Raw genomic sequence first — 17,666 nt, 5'->3', positions numbered from 1 at the left:
ACCAGGAAGGTCAGGAAGGCCAACAATCAACCCAGTGCTAAGCCGCAGACCGGACACTTTAACAAAGAGCTGCTCGCCATCCTTGGCGGAGACCCACCACAGCCCCACACACCACTGTGGAGACCTCTGAGGAGCCCAAGTCACAGGCTCCTGCTATGAACAGTGAGGATGAGCAGGAGGAAAAAGGAGGATGGGGGACCAGCAACTGGGGGGTTCCACCTATGCCATGAGCCTGCACCTGTTTTGAGGCTCTACCGCAGTCCAGGCAGTCAAGCACAGATAAACCCATTGCAGGGATAGGAACCTCAGATAAGTGTGTAAATTTATTCCCCATTACAAGGATGTACTGACGATACCCCCCACTTAACAGGACACAGCTATCAGCTTTTCATTACTTTACTTTTAGATTTTAGACTTTACATTACTTTTCATTCAGACTAGAAGAGGTAGCGGTACAGCAGAGAGAGGTAGTTATCTGCTTTACATTCCCCTGTAGAGGTAGGCATGGGGGACCATGCGGAGCAATTTGTTTACATACATAGGGATGTCCCTTGAATCTTCCTGAGAGATCTTAATATAGCTTTCATGCAGGTATTCTGCAATCCCCTCCCGAAGGCTTCTAGAGACGGCTGCCTTATTTCTTCCTCCGTGGTGGGACACTTTCCCACACCAGTTGGTGATAACTTCGGCAGGCACCATTGCAGTACACGGGTAGCAGTGTACAGACCCAGCTGGCTTTGGAACTCCAGAAAGCAACTGTTTTCTCTGTGCCTTTATTACCCATAGGAGTGAGATATCAGATAAAATCACCACGCCCTGTGGAAACCAGGGCTAGTATTCATTGCCACTGCCCTATACGCCAACATCTACTTACATGCAACAGAGTAATTCCTTCCTCATTTCCCTCACCCCGGCAGGCCACACTCACCACGGCTGGCCCAGTGAGTGGCGCCATGCACAAGCACTCTGAAGCAGAAGTGGCAATAAGCGGGTCTTGTTTAAAACTTTAGGGGAGCAAGGGAAGGAAGTTCTGAACCTGAACCTTCACTTTCCATTGTGACCGTACTGACAATGGCACCCCTGTGGGTTTTATCAGCAGCCGTTGTGGCCTTGAGGGGTTGGCAATAGTTTATCGAGTAGATATGGCCTAAGAAGCCTTCACTCCCTACCACCATCTCCCCTTCCCAGCCCCCTGCAATTGTAGCTTGTGAAACAATGGTCCCCAAACACACAATGTGATCATAAGTTCATTTCAACTTCAAATGTCACATGATCCAAACGGACAGGCCCTCCGTCCCTTCTGCACATGATGCTTCAACACAATGAGAAACATTTTTAAAAAGCAAACCAAAGAGGGGGTTAAATAAAACCCATGCTTTACAGTTTTAGAAAATGAATAATCCCAATGTGTACCGAAGAAAATAAAGGTAGTTTAGGAGTTCTGAGGGCTCATCTCAGTAGCATGCTTGTGGCTGGCTGAATTCATCCACGTTCACAATGGGGGTGGTGTGTGTGTGTGTGTGTGTTTGTTCAAAGGCCCCCAAAGAGCTACCTCTTGCAGATCTCTTTAGTAACCCACCCACACACCTATCCACACACGGAGAGTGGCAGGATAGGTTACTGCCCAAATTTCCACCACGGAAGAAACGATCATGCTTTTGGCAACACAACATGGACAGGTCTGTTACTGTCTTTTTTTCAGGTAGTCTGCTGTAGGCAGCAAAACGGATACAGTTTCTTCCTCCAGCAGCCCAAGGGAGGGTGTGAGCATGTTAAAACTCCACTGCACTGTGGGAAACAGAGGGGTGGGAGGAGAGGCATTAGAATACTAGCCCCGGTGAAGTAAATAGCAATATTCTTCCCAACTACAATGTCAGGATTTCATTCTGCTCCTTAGCACTCCTCACCCATCAATCGCAAGGCACATTGAAAAGGAAGACTGGTGTCAGTCTTCATGTTACAGATGAGGAAATGGAGACGCACAGAGGTGAAGTGACATGCCCACGGTCACAAAGTAAGAATTAGAAATCAGGGTCCTAGATTCCCATTCCCGTACCTGCTCTACCTGATGCTGCTCCCCCCTCACACTCCAACTCTACTGGTGTTTCAAGGCCAACACAAATTCAGCTCTGGCATTATCTTTAAAATAAATAAAAGTCTTTAGCAGCAAGCGGCAGGCTCGCTGTTGCAGACTTCCTGTTCTGCTACCTTCTAGCATCAGAGCAGCCACAGACGCTGTTGCCTGCACAATGGCAGAAAAACAGAAAGCCCAGAGTGTGAAGGGCCAATTTCTCACCTTAGCAGCAAATGAGTTTTTCCCCTTGCAAGAAGTGAAATTTTCAATGGCAACCAGCGCCGCCCCCCGCAACCCTTTTGTGGGATAGAGGTGAGAAGGAACCATCCTGTAACATCAGGGACTAGACCATCAGCAGTTGTAAACCAGTGCAGCGCCGCTGGTCAATGGACCTATGCCAATTTACATCACCTGAGGATCTGACCCCATGGCTGTAATCCACCTTGTGGCTCTTGGAAATACATAGAAAGATTTTTAGCTCATCAGAAGCCTCTTGCTGATGGGGGGGAAGGAGATGCACACTATGATGTCAGGTTTCAGAGTAACAGCCGTGTTAGTCTGTATTCGCAAAAAGAAAAGGAGTACTTGTGGCACCTTAGAGACTAACCAATTTATTTGAGCATGAGCTTTCGTGAGCTACAGCCCACTTCGTCTGATGCGTACTATTACCAAGCTATTAGCAGCAGGAGAGTGGGGTGGGGGGAGAGAAAACCTTTTGTAGGGGTAAACACCCATTTTTTCATGCTTTGTGTGTATAAAAAGATCTTTTATACTTTCCACTGCATGCATCCGATGAAGTGAGCTGTAGCTCACGAAAGCTTATGCTCAAATAAATTGGTTAGTCTCTAAGGTGCCACAAGTACACTATGATGTGTTATTGGTACTGCCTCTCTCATTCCATGAGCAAGCACGTGTGTAAAATTACATCCCTGTTTTCATAACCTTGGCTAGGAAGTTCTTTCTTTGTGGGGGAGGGGAATCTTTTCCTTTGCGCTATTATTTCTATTAGGGTAGTACCTAGGAAGATCAAGGGCCCCATGTAAACTAGACTCTGTGCAGATAAGTCACAAAGATAGCCCCTGCTCTCAGAGCTTCTCTGCTACACAGAAGCACAACTCAATTGCTGAATAGTACTGCAAGTCAAGTTTCCCTTTTTAAAGCAATCACACTAAAACTTCATGCAAATGGAACTCCCCTCCAGTGAACACATGAAAAAAGATGTGAAGACAAACTTGGCTTTTACAGTGCATGTATCGTGGTTGGGAAGGTGCCTCCTTTTTGCCATCTGCTGGTAGAACAGCAGCATAGCAGAGATTCACTTCCTTTTTCTCCTCCCAGCCCCGCCCCGCCCCCCACCTCCTCATTTCCTTCCCCTGGGACTGGTCCTTCACAGGAGCCGAGAGAGAAGATTGTGAGGTTTGGTTTAACAGCCAAATTGGACACTGGGGGTAACGCACCTTTCTGAGGCCTAACAATAATTGGGGCACTCCTCAAATAGCTGCTGCAGCTCGCACTGCTCAGGTAGGCCCTGCGGTAGGAAACAGCCAGCCTTGCAAGAGTCCACATGTTGTTGAAGGTGGGATGTTGACAAGCACCAGCCTAAATTAGGAGCACACATCCCATTGACTTTCATGCTTATTTTTACATGCGGTTTGATAACGGAGAAGCTGCTGGACTTGTCCTAGGAAACTGTGGCCTCTCTGCAAGCCAGTTTCCTTATAGACTTATTTCTCTGCCCTGATGTTGTTACTAAGGCCATTTGTCAGGAAATGACAGTAGCTATTGCTGATGCTATTATCTTATTCCGGCTTATCTTATTCCACCCAGCCCAATCCTACTTCCAGTGATGTCTGTGGGAGTTTTGACATTATCTTCCACGGGAGCAGGACCCGAAGTAGTTATCTGGTCCCTGTTACCAGCATGTTTATCTTCAACACTCCTGTGAGCAGGGACGTACTATTATCCCCCTCTTACAGATAAGGAACTGAGGCACAGTGAAACTAAGTAATCTGAAGTCTTGACAAGCAGGGCGGGGAATCAAACCCAGGTCTTTCAAGTCTAAGGCTAGTACTATACCCCGTAGATCACCCTTCCTCATGGGATCAGAGCTATACACTAGTCTTCCCCTTTGGTTCGGTCTACACTGACTTCTTTTCATCAAGTTTCCTCATTGCCGCAGCTCCAGCAATGGTAGCGACGATGGGAGCACTAGTTTAGACAGACCACCAGCATTTTACTTCATGCTCAGAATGGGCCTAGCGAAGGTGGAGTTTATGACGCTTATAGCTACCAGCATCCTGCCTACGTTAGTGGCTACCAGCCGTGGAGATGAACTGGTGGCAACGTGACTGGGAAAAGTGACAAAAAATTGGACTGTAGATAAGGTCTACATGACAGAAGTGGCTACTACCGAGGAGTGTAATATTGCCAGCAGAGAGAGAGAGAGACTGAGACTTGGTCTACACCAAGGGTGGGCAAACTTTTTGGCCTGAGGGCCACAGCGGGGTTCCGAAACTGTATAGAGGGCCAGGTATAGTGTATTAAAATACACTACACCCACGTAGGGAAGGCGGTGCCTCCCCAAACAGCCTGGCCCCTGCCCCCATCCGCCCCCTCCCACTTCCCGTCCCCGACTGTCCCCCTCAGAACCCCCAACCCCTCCAACTTCCCCTGTTCCTTGTCCCCTGACTGTCCCCTCCCGAGACCCCCTGCCCCTAACTGCCCCCCCTGGGACCCCACCCCCTATCCAACCCCCCTGATCCCTGTCCCCTGACTGCCCCGACCCCTATCCACACCCTCGCCCTAGACAGCCCCCCCCCCCCGGGACTCCCATGCCTATCCAACCGCTCCCTGTCCCTGACTGCCCCCCCGGGACCCTCTGCCCCTTAACCAACCCCCCGCCCCCTTAACATGCCGCTCAGAGCACCAGGACTGGCAGCCGTAAGTAGTACACCGTATGTGGCACATTCCTACGGGGATCAATTTAATACACTACACCCTGCAGCCAGGCTGCCTGGCAGGAGCTCGCAGCCTCGCTGCCCAGAGCGCTGGCAGCACGGCGAGCTGAGGCTGCAGGGGAGGGGCCGGGGGCTGGCCCACGGGCCGTAGTTTGCCCACCTCTGGTCGACACTGAAAACTTATATCTGCATAGCGACATCAGGCAGGGGTGTGAAAAAACATCTCTCTGAGCGACATCGCCACGCTGACAGAACCCCCGCTGTAGACACAGCTATGTCGACAGAAGCCTTTCTGTCAGTATAGCTAACTTCATTTGGGGAGTTGGTGTTCCCACCTTGACAGAAAAACTTCTGACGCTGTGGGCTGCGTCTATACGAGGGGGCTATACTGGCATAGCCAAGCCAAGCCAGCAACGATTAAGGCCTTACCAAATTCATGGCTGTGTAAAACGTGTCATGGACCGTGGAATCTGGTCTTTTGTGTACTTTTACCCTATACCGTACAGATTTCACGAGGGAGACCAGCGATTCTCAAAAGTTGGGGGTCCCAACCCAAAAGAGTCACCCAAAAGGGGGAGGGGCGGGTATTGTAAGGGGGTTGTGGTTTTGCCACCCTTACTTCTGCACTGCCTTTAGAGCTGGCCGGGTGCCCAGCTCTGCAGGCAGCAGCCCAGAAGTAAGGGTGACAATACCATACCATACCAGGCCGTCCTTACTTCTGCGTTGCAGCTGGCGGCGGCGCTGCCTGCAGAGCTGGACTGCTGGCCAGCAGCTGCCGCTTTCCGGCTGCCCAGCTCTGCAGGCAGCATCACCACCACCAGCAGTGCAGAAGTAAAGGTGGCAATCCCGTCACTTCCCTACAATAACTTTGCAACCCCCGCAAAAAACCCTTTTGGGTAGGGACCCCCACGGTTACAACACCGTGAAATTTCAGATTTAAATGGCTGAAATCATTAAATTGACTATTTTTAAAATTCTATGACCGTGAAATTGACCCAAATGGACCGTGAATTTGGTAGGACCCTAGCAATGATGGGATAGCCTCTGTAGTGTAGATGCACCCACAACTTCCTGGGAGGAATATCTGCTCCTGCTGCTTCAATTCCTCTGCAAGAGGCTGTTTTTCAGAGATTCTTCCTTAGGAATGAAAAACAAAGAGAGAACAGTAGCATTTCTAAATAGGTGGTTTCCCCCATTGGGCTAAGGCAGCCCTTTAGCAAAACAGGTTAACAGCATTGCTTCTGATCTTACTATCACCAGCAAGGCAAGCCACATTTCCCAAAGTTAAACAAGTCTTTATTATTGTCTCCAAGGACTCTACTGCAAGCTCTTCAACGAAACAACATTCTTGCAGCACACAAAATATACAGTTCAGCAACAAATTGCCCACAAGCCCTACATATTGTTGCTTGGCACTAGGAGTGATGCCCAGAACTGGTGAGTTACCCAACTCACTTCCACAGCACCCAGACAATTCCTAAACCCACTGCAATACACAAGAGTCCTAAGCTTGCTCCACACCGTTCCCAGAGTTCAAGAGTGCCTTGTATGTTGGCCAAGCTGAAAGAGGAGCATCAGAGTCCACATAGGCAAGACAGGTATTGACTTTTATTTAAGAGTTTTGTTACTGCTTTACACCTTCAAATGTTGGCCTGAAAGGTTAAGGAGAACTGAGAACCTGATGGTCCCGTCACTTTGTTATTTTAATAAAGTAGTGTAGTATTTTTGAATCACAGGGGGATCAAACAGCCCTATTAAGTGAAAGGTTTAGATTAGCCAATGGGTTAGTATGATAAAGCCACCAGGCTACCTCCTTCATAACCTTGGGTGAGATCAGAGGTCACAGGTCTCTGGGAGGTTTCCCTTCGAGCAGGCAGCCCAGAAGTGCAAGGTGGAACTCCAGCAAGCTCCTTGTGTTCGGTACAAATAATCAGAGAGGCTCAAACTGGAAGCCAAGGCAAGGAGGAAACCCAACAAGTGCCAGGAAAATCAAAGAGCCAGTCAGAGAGTGATGATGTTCAAGTGTGAGAAAGGGCACCAGTTTCTGACTGAAGAAGAGCAATACTTAGCTAGAGACTGAAGGAAGAGAAGATCCATGCAGAAACTTAGTAAAAATGTAAGGAAACTCTGATCAGATTCTTCAGAGAGGAGCTTTGCTCCGAGTTAGAAGAGAAGCCACCTGCTGCTAGAGGACATGAAAGCCATCCTGACCAGGAGCAGACATATGAAACTTCAGGAAGAGATGGAGTTTCCATAGAGCTGGTGAACTGGTACAACACCCCCAGAATGAAGAATGTGACTGGGGCTCCAGGAACAGCTCAGCCCAGGTTCCTCCTGTCTGAAGTTTAGACAAGACCTGGGCACACCACAGAGGATCTGCCCAATAATCCAGAGATTTGATTACTGCACTGTTGTCCTGGGCTCTCAGGAATCCACCCGCAGATGTTGCTAGGAGATGGTGGGAGACTAGGCCGACTGGCATACAATTAACCAATCACCCACTGCCATTGCTGTAACCCTTGTCCTCCCTCCCTCACCTTTATTCTCACCTCCCACATCCTCTCATCTTTTCTATTATTAGACTGTAAGCTCTTGGGGCACAGGGGCTGTATCTTCTACTTGAAAGCACTTTGCACACTACAGGCTCTCCATGTGTGTCACATAATAAATCCAGTGTGGCACCAGAAGACACTAGTTTAATGTCCTTCATAACTGAATCAAGGTCTGTTTATCTCCAGTTCCAAAGGGTGCTCTGGTGCCAGAACTGTTTTCAGGTGTTAACATGTCCTCTTTACCCAAATCACAACCCTTCCCCCCAACCCCTAACACAGTTGAGAGAATTGGCTCTAGCCAGTGCATTCCATAAGAACCTAGCTATGATACCCAGTAGGGAGAGTAGTCATTAGAAACGCGTGTCCAGAATCACTGAACAAACCTATGTCTTACCTATCCCTGCTTTACAGAGAGTCAACTCAGGACCTTGCCGACACACACCTTGGCGTGCCTTGAGGTTCCCTCCCAGTAATCCTTGTCCAGAGTGACCTGTGACGTGTTACACTGATTGAGAGACCTTCCCACACTCCATTTCTGCTGCACTATGGCCACTGCAGCGACTGCCCAGGTTAGCCACCTGCCTTGCAGCACTAGCCACAGCTTCTAGAGCATGCGCCAGCATTGTCCTCTTTCCATATGGAACAGCTACAGTCACCAGGTTAAGGGAGATGAAGGCTATTTTTGTGTGTGGCTGCCTCGGCTTCCACTTCAAGGCTAGTACCAAGCAGTTACAGCACTCTGTCCCTGGCCGCATTGTCCTTTTAAGTCCATGCTACCTTCCGGGACATGGAATGCTTCAAGCGCTCCATGTCCACATCTCCAGGCTGCAGGGATCTCTCCAGGCCCACCAGCATATCCCGATGGCACTCATGGATGTTCAGCGGGTACCTGGCCCTCACAAACTCATAAGCTGCCATCAGCCTCATGTTGAGTTTCACCATCAGGTATTGGATGACACAGGTAGGGGCCAGGGAATAGCCATCTAGGCAGTGGATGAGAACCCGCTTCCTTTTCTCCAGAGAGGCTTCAATGCACTCATTGATGTCCCAGAAGCAAGGCTCCCTCAGGGCAGGACATTCCCCATTCAGGGGGCCCTGGATGTCCACCTTGAGGCGGGACCAGCTGTGCCGGAGCCCTCCTCGGCTGCATGTGCATGGAATGACACTCAGGCTGCAGTTGCTGGGCAGGCTGCTCATGTCGATGATGCTGTCGATGTTGTTCCTGCACAGCACCCTCCCGCAGTAGGCCGCATTGAGGTTCCCCAGGTAGATGCAGTCCATCACCCTGGCGATGACCGGCTCCGAGAAGTTAAAGTATTCCGGTCCTCCTGGCTTTGGGTCGCTGGGTTCCTCAGGCTTTGCACCCCCCCTCTGGCTGTAGTTGCGGGACTTCTTGGAGCTGGAGTAGGACTGAGGGTTGGAATCCAGCTCGGCACTGCTGTTCCAAAATGGTGGAGAGAACAGGGAGAACCGGCTGGAGGATTTGGCTTTGGTGAGTGGACCCACGGGACTGGATAGGGTAGAACTAGAGGAAGAATTGGATCTAGAGGCACAGAAAAGGGACGCCCGCTCCAGAGACCCTGTGCTGCTGGCTGTTCCTCCACTGTGAGCCTGCTCCATCTGCAAGACAAAGAGACTGGTTAGACTACTGGCACCCTGTTCTCTCAGACCTTCATGGGCAGCTGGAGCAGCAGAGGGGCCAGAGGTGGCAGTAGGCCCAGCCAAGCAGCCAAGATATCAAACTGCCACAGGAGCAGATTACACTAGAGGCCTTAAAAACCTCAAAAATGTCTATGCCCAGACATCTAACTAGCCAGTTACCCTTGTATCAGACAGAGCACATGCCACAACCACACCCAAATCACTCCTCACCTGAGCCTGCAGACTCCTCCGCCACCCCGGGACATCAGAGTGGCCATCCCCATCCGACGAGAGCGAAAAGCAGAGCGTTCGATGTTTCCTGGTGGGCAGCTGGGGTGCAGGGGACACATTGTCAGGCCTTCGATTGAGCGCTTCGTTCCTATTCATCATCAAGTTTGGACAGGAGCCTGCAGGGATAGAAAAAGCCACCCATGCACAGAAAGTGCTTTCATTACAAAGATCTGCCTTGTTGAGAGACAGGGCTCTGTGCATCTTAATAAGCCTTTCCTCAACACTCCCTTTAATGTTCTGCTGTTGCGGCAGGAATATTGTGATTCATTGAGAGAAGAGCTTGAACCAATTATGGGACGAGCATTTTAGCTGCAGATTCAGAGGGACTCAGAAGCTACAGTGAAACCTTTCAGCCCATTTGTCAGTGTGCTTGCGGTTTTCCCACTTTTTGGAAGGCGAAACAATGAAATATTGAGCTAGGAGTCCATTTGTTTCCGGAGCATTTCATTACAGACCCAATGGCTCCTGACAACCCTTATTTACATAGAGGATAGCGCTTAGGAGCTTTACTGTGCAGATTAGCACCAAATGCTGCACTCCACATGGAAGCAGCAACAAATGAAGCTGACAGGTCAGTTTCACTCTCCCCCACAGGTAGAGCACAGAGAGAGCAGAGGGAATGAAGGGAGGATAGGGCTACAGGAGGGAGAGAAGCCCCAATCCACCCGACTGCATGTAGCTCTCTCTAATTATGCTCATGCACAGCTGGTTTGGGAGTAGGGTGTGTGGAACTTGAGTAACAGAACCCTCTGAATGTCAGCCTCCCACCTACCAGATGTTCTAATCAGAGCCAGGACTAGAAGCCATATGTTTCTAGCACCCAGCCCTGTGCTCAGAACTTGCCATACTAAGAAGCTAAGATATAATTACACATACTCTTCAACTATAGCGTTCAGCAGAAAGCACTCCTAAAAACCTCTCTCCAACAGGTTAACAATTAGCTTTTACAATCCACGACCATGGACTTTAAGAAGCACTGACCATGAATTCACCAATCTGTGCTCAAACTGAGACTACCAAGTGTGTGTGTGTGTCTCAGAGGCAGTCTCTGCCCCAAAGAGCTTACAATCTAAAGAGGCAAGCATCTGAGCAGAACATGCAGAGTGCACAGATTTAGATCCCACTAGGCTTAAATGATTAACATTTTAAAGCCCATTCCTGCCTTCTACCCCCGAACCACTGACAAAGCTTTCTGGGGACATTAAGCCACTAAGAAATAACAGCAGGGCTATTTGTCTGGAAACCCTCTATACATCTTTAAGAAGGGAGCAAGAGCCTAGCTGCACTCCACACAAAACCCCAAGGCCAGTCACTTCCCTGCTAACCAGTTGCTCCTCAATATTTGTTTTGCTGCTCTCCATGTTTCCTCAGAGGCTGTGTAAAAGCCAGGTTTAAACATAGGCAGCCACTTGGAACAGCTCATAAACCTACACCCACCTGTGCAGTGCTGGGAGAGAGCCACCGAGGAGGAGATCTGCAAGGAGCTGGGCATCTTAAAGGTTTTCTCAAGGTGCTTTACAATCAAGCCTGGAAAATTGAGAGGGACATGCACATTAGCAAGGGCATAGTGAGTGACCCGATGTATCAGGGCAAAACCCCACTTTATTTGGAGTATTTCTAAGTATAGATCCACAGGACAGACAGCAACTGCTCACAAGCATCCTGCCACGGCCTATGACTAAGCGCCATCTAAACAGATACAGTACAGCCTCGGCTATGCCACATATACAGGGTAACGTTCTGCTGGCCAGCAACTCCTCGTTGTGCTGTACAAACCACAAATCCAGAGTGCAGATGCTTCCAAGTACCAATGGCCTGGCAACCTGCTTCCACTCTGATCAGGGCTTAGAAGGTGCAGTGCAGGCAACAGAGATCATTGGGCCAATTCTTCAGTTAGCTGAAACCCACCCACCTCCCATGCCAGAGATCTTAAAATAATCAAGTTTGTACTGAATTCACTCCACAATGTCCTAAAACCAACTTCCCCGGGATAACATGCCTATTACAGAGTCCCTCCCTAAAGCACACATTTAAGCTGTCGCCAGTTTCCAGCTAACTTCAGAACTGGACAACACAGACAATTTCACACCTCTCCTGAGGCTGGCATGTGTGACATTTCCGCTTCCACTCCATCCATGAGAGATCCCCTTGTCTCTAGCATTATGGTGCCTCAAAACAGCAGCTAATCACCATCCATCAGCCATGAAGTGTTATCCTGTTGCACCCAAGTATGGCAAGTGATGGGCAGCCTTAGAGAAGAGCTCTCTCCTCACTCCCACACAGCTGTATCAAGCATTGGCAGTCTGCTACCTCTGCACAGGCAAATCCCCCCACTGCGATCACATGCTGTACATGAGTGGAACTGACACCAAGTAATATCATCCATGTCAGAGAGGAGAATTTTCCCCATCAGGCTGGATCCTGAGTTCTCTGTATAGCTGCTTAAAGAATACAGGATAGAGCCCTTAGTGTATTTACTTCTGGGCTTTGTAGACATAAGCAATATTCCTATCTACATCTGAACTTCACAAAGCTCCCTGAGCAGTGCTGTTGTAACACAAAGGCCAAAACATTCTAATTGGGGAGCCAGAAGCAAGGGCTCTAAAGCCAAACAGAGGCATCTGCATAAAAATGACCTAATTTTCATAGGCACTGAGCACTTGCAGTTCTTGCTGGCTTCAGCGAGAGCAGTGAGTACTCAGCACCTCTTATAAATCGAATAGACAAGGCCTTGTCTACACACAAACTTATGCTAGTTTAGCTTAATTGGTGCAAACCCCATACGTGGGCATGCTTGGGCCAGGATTCTGCAAATACTTATGTATGTGGTACACTTCACTATAGTCAAGCCCTGTTGACTTCAAGGACTTAAAGTTAAGCACATGCTTAAGAATTTGCAGAACAGGAGCCTTATTTCAGTTCCACATAACTTTGTTCCTAAGAGACTACAAGTTTATTTCAGTTTACCTTAAACTAAAATAAGAGTGTCCACACAGGGGTTTGCAGCAGTTTAACTAAGTTGGTTTTGAAACACACCTTTAGTTAAACTGGTGCCAGTGGCCATATGCTTGGCTTTAGGGGGGGCCTCACTTTAGGCTCCCTAATTTGAATTTTTTGGCTTAAAAGCTGTCACGGTTCCCCCCCCACTCTGAACTCTAGGGTACAGATGTGGGGACCTGCATGAAAAACCTCCTAAGCTTATCTTTACCAGCTTAGGTCAAAACTTCCCCAAGGTACAAAATATTACACCTTGGACTGGCCGCTACCACCACCAAACTAATACTGGTTACTGGGGAAGAGCTGTTTGGACGCGTCCTTCCCCCCCAAAATACTTCCCAAAACCTTGCACCCCACTTCCTGGACAAGGTTTGGTAAAAAGCCTCACCAATTTGCCTAGGTGACTACAGATCCAGACCCTTGGATCTTAAGAACAATGAACAATCCTCCCAACACTTGCACCCCCCCTTTCCTGGGAAATGTTGGATAAAAAGCCTCACCAATTTGCATAGGTGACCACAGACCCAAACCCTTGGATCTGAGAACAATGAAAAAGCATTCAGTGTTTTACAAGAAGACTTTTAATAAAAAATAGAAGTAAATAGAAATAAAGAAATCCCCCCTGTAAAATCAGGATGGTAGATATCTTACAGGGTAATTAGATTCAAAAACATAGAGAACCCCTCTAGGCAAAACCTTAAGTTACAAAAAAGATACACAGACAGAAATAGTTATTCTATTCAGCACAATTCTTTTCTCAGCCATTTAAAGAAATCATAATCTAACACATACCTAGCTAGATTACTTACTAAAAGTTCTAAGACTCCATTCCTGTTCTGTCCCCGGCCAAGACGACTACAGACAGACACAGACCCTTTGTTTCTCTCCCTCCTCCCAGCTTTTGAAAGTATCTTGTCTCCTCATTGGTCATTTTGGTCAGGTGCCAGCGAGGTTACCTTTAGCTTCTTAACCCTTTACAGGTGAGAGGAGCTTTCCCCTGGCCAGGAGGGATTTCAAAGGGGTTTACCCTTCCCTTTATATTTATGACAAAAGCTTTTATCATATCATTTGTGTAAGGACTGTAGATGGCAAGAGCACCTCCCAAAGGCTGGTTTAGCCTCCCAATACCCTTGTGAGGTAGTCAGTATCTGCCATTTTGCAGATGGGGAAGTTGAGGCATAGAGTCATTAGGGTATGACTTTGGGCATTCACTTGAGTAATTACCAGAACTGGGACTAGAACCTAGGAGTTCTGATTTCCATGTCCCACCCTAACCATTAGGCCACAACCCTTCTTTGGAGGTGCTGGCATGAAGGGGATACTACAGGCTTTGAAATATACATTACAGCATTTGAAACTAACTGAGATTGATGTTGCTGCAGTTCTTACACCCTTTCCTCCAGGGACTCCTGTTGGGCGAGTCTGGGCCCACATCCTATTTCCCCTTCTCTCACTCACCTGTAACCCCATTCCTCTTTGAGTTACATTTTTTGTCCAGAAGCTTGAAGGCTATGAAATCCTTGTGCCATTTCTCCACTGACTCCATTGTCCTCAGGCCTGCAACAGGGAAAAACAAGAAATCAAAACCTAAACACACTACTGCTCACCTTTCACATTGGGAGATCTGGCCTGCTGGGAGACAGAAGAATGAGGGCGGCTGCCAATTCACACAACTGGTTCTCTTTTTCTGATAAGATCGCTTAAGTGTGTATGTAAAATGGAGATAGAGAGCCTGAATCAAATCCCAGATGCAGCCAACCCTCAAATTTCAGGATGTTTGCAAAATTTGGAGCTCAGATCTGAAACATACAAGCTTTTAAAACTAGAGACGCCTTTTCTTCTGCATGGTGAGAAAAGCTCTGCTTCCCATTTGAAAGAAATCGAAATCTGAGTAGCTGCACATACATAGATAACTTAACATTCACCACAGGTTTGGACAATGGAGTCAGCAGCAGCATCTCCCCTAACATTTCATAATCATGGATCTGGCATTTAGTCAGAATGGTGAACCAACATTGTTGTCCAAGGCTAGTTACAGGTTTCATCACTGGGCCCAATCCATCCCATTAAATGTAACCCAAAGCCAAGGACCAGAAGGCAAGAGGGGAGGATGCATGGGTCTTGGTTTAGTTACTTATCTAGGAGATTAAATTAGAAGAAAAACCTTAAGGGTGAAAAAAACTCACATATCTATTATAATGTTGTCATCTGTAAAAAGAAAAGGAGTACTTGTGACACCTTAGAGACTAACAAATTTATTTGAGCATAAGCTTTCGTGAGCTACAGCTCACTTCATCGGATGCATGTAGCTCAGGAAAGCTCATGCTCAAATAAATTGGTTAGTCTCTAAGGTGCCACAAGTACTCCTTTTCTTTTTGCAGATACAGACTAACACAGCTGCTACTCTGAAAGTTGTCACCTATAGCATTCATCCCCCCAGATGATTTTGGGAGAGAGAAAGAGTTTTTCCCTCTCGCTAGAATCCCCAAAAGGAAAATGTCTACTATCATGCGAAAGCAAAAGGAGACCAACAGAAAGTTATAAGGGAAGGGAAAAGAGGGAGGTGGCAGTTCTTAACTTTTAAGAGACTGATCCAAAACACACACACACACACACACACACAAAAGCCAAAATCAGAAGCCAAAAATGCCCTGGGGCTTTGGGAGCCTAGTGCCGGTTCAAATTTTGAAAAGGTAAAGAGCAGCAAGTCCTGCGATGGAGGAGTGTTGGTACCAGGAGCCAGCAGGTTTCTGGGAGTGCGTTTCACCAGGAAAACACACACTCACAGAACCCAGAATTCAGTGCCTGCCTTTGAGCGGAACTCACACCTGCAAGACCACAGGCGCCCCCAGAACACAGCTGGGGGGAAGGGGGGGGGAAGAGCCCAAGGCAGCAGGGAGGGATGAGGCAACTGAACCCTACTCTGAGAGCTGCTATCCCCCGCAGAAAGGCAGGACTGAAAAGAGGTACAGAGGAAAGACACCCCCTTCATTCCCCTCCCCCAGCTTCAGCACAGAAGACACACCCAGCTCCCAGCCCAGTGCCTCCCTCCCCACCCCACAGTGCAGAGACCCCCCGCCCCCGCCCAGGCCAGGCAGGACCACTCCACCCCCCAACCCTCACTGCAGACAAAACCCTCAACTCCAGCCCAGGCTGGCTCAGCCCCATCACAGCCGCCCCAGGCAGCCCCCAAAGCCTCACCCCACCGAACACATTCCCAGCCCCCCGCCAGCCCCACTCCCCGGGCAGTAGCCAGCCCAGCCACGGGAGTTTCCCCAAGCAACCCTCAGCCGCTTCGGGAAGTTCTCCCTGGTGCTCAGAGCAACTCTGAAGAACTCCCCCGGAGAAGTTTTACCGGGGCGGAGGGGGATCCCGGGGGCTGAGCCTGCCGCGGTGCGCAGAGCCTGGGCTGCAGGCAAGTGCAAGGGACGCTCCCCGGAGAGAAGGGGCGGCCGTGCCGGGGCAGCTGGGAGATGTAGTCTTTGGAACAAAGCGGGGCCCTCTTCCTCCCTCACCTGCTCCAGCCTGCCCTGGCTCCTAACACTGCCTCACTTGGGCTCGTCCCCTCTGGGCTGGGTCACTGGGCGGCCCCTTCCTTCCCACCCCTGGCCCTGCGCTGTCCTACTTTGCTCCTGGGAGCTGTTGCAGTGTCACTCATAGGGTGACCGAATAGCAACCAGGACTCGTTTTTTCCCTCTGCGAGAGGGGGTATAGTTGCGTATATAAGACAAAGTCCCTGTTATCAGGATGGCAATATCGGAAGGTGGGGTCACCCTAACCTCATTGAAGAGGCTGGCCAGTGCTCTCCAGTGCTTTAGCCCCCCCTCACCACATGGTAGCTCTTCCTACCACAACCCTGCCAAGCCCATACAACACAGTCATGAGCCAGCTCCCCTAGGCCAGTCCACGAGGTTGGCTTCAAATCATGAGGTTTAAAAAGAAAATCAGGTGGGTGGGTGGGTGTTTGCCTTCTGTTTTATGAGCCATTAGGTTTCATGTTCTCTACAACCATCAGGGATAGAAACGTAATTCCTATTTTTAATCACATAAATCCAGGAGCTGAGGCTTTAAAGAAAAAAAACCCAACAACCGCCCAACATTGTGAAAGTCACCGTAAAATCATTAGCGTTCACAACGTTGGTTAATAAGTATTTATGATGCAGACAAGTTTGCTCTTTTGCTAGTGCAGTTTTGCCAGCCCCAGTCCTCCAGAACACATGAGTCAGACCCCCCAAAACCACTGGCTTAAACATCATGAGATTTTAAATAAATAGATGTTGGGTTCTTTTTCTTTTTCTTCTGATTTCTCAGCCTCTAGGTTACATTCAATTCACACTGTCAAGACTTTCCTCCACAAACATGAAGTCCAGAAAAAAAAATTTGAAACAAAGCTGAGATTCTCAGCACCAGGTGTTGGGGTTTAAAAAAAACAGGAAATATCACAAGACTTGTGATAAAAATCAGGGGAGTTGGCAACAGCATATCAGACCCTGTTGCCCAGGGTTCCCACATGTTATATCAATTTACCTGTACACTTTATTAATTTCATTCTTCTACCCGTAGTAAGTAATTCCATACACATAATTAACCCAAAATAATAAAATAAATATGTGACTCATAGTAAGTAGTGGAATACTCTAGCATGCACATGTGATTGAATAACAATCCTTGATTTGTTTCTCACAAAACCTCTACATACACACACACTATCTCTACACTCCCAGGGCCCAGTTCTCCACTGCCTTGCACTTTATGTACGAATTAACACCTCTGCAAAGAAAGGACAGAATGGCAGGCTGCTTTGGTGACACTTAACAGCCACTTTGCACAGGCATAGGTTATTAGAACATGTGAGTTCCTGACTCCCAATCCTGGGCTCACTTAATCATAGAATCATAGAATAACAGAGTTGGAAGGGACCTCTGGAGGCCATCTAGTCCAACCCCCTGCCCAGAGCAGGACCAATCCCAACTAAATCATCCCAGCCAGGGCTTTGTCAAGCCTGACCTTAAAAACTTCTAAGGAAGGGGATTCTACCACCTCCCTAGGTAACCCATTCCAGTGTTTCACCACCCTCCTAGTGAAAAAGTTTTTCCTAATATCCAATCTAAACCTCCCACACTGCAACTTGAGACCATTACTCCTTGTCCTGTC

At 48.4% G+C, this 17,666-nt stretch overlaps 1 protein-coding gene across 1 annotated transcript; it reads right to left on the bottom strand.

Annotated features, from left to right (window-relative positions):
• Positions 1-6,311: 6,311 nt before the first annotated feature.
• Positions 6,312-15,954, bottom strand: LOC140912589 (uncharacterized). The gene is made up of 5 exons (XM_073347233.1): positions 15,868-15,954; positions 13,971-14,069; positions 10,953-11,042; positions 9,456-9,631; positions 6,312-9,203 (listed from the first exon to the last, which is right to left on the bottom strand). The coding sequence occupies exons 2-5, from the start codon at positions 14,056-14,058 to the stop codon at positions 8,346-8,348; spliced, it is 1,212 nt and encodes a 403-aa protein (XP_073203334.1). The 5' UTR covers positions 14,059-14,069; positions 15,868-15,954; the 3' UTR covers positions 6,312-8,345.
• Positions 15,955-17,666: the final 1,712 nt, after the last annotated feature.

Source organism: Lepidochelys kempii, chromosome 6 (assembly GCF_965140285.1).
Source record: "Lepidochelys kempii isolate rLepKem1 chromosome 6, rLepKem1.hap1, whole genome shotgun sequence".
NCBI lineage: Eukaryota > Metazoa > Chordata > Testudines > Cheloniidae > Lepidochelys > Lepidochelys kempii.
The sequence above is the reverse complement of the archived record's forward strand: the minus strand, read 5'-3'. Positions and strand labels throughout refer to the sequence as shown.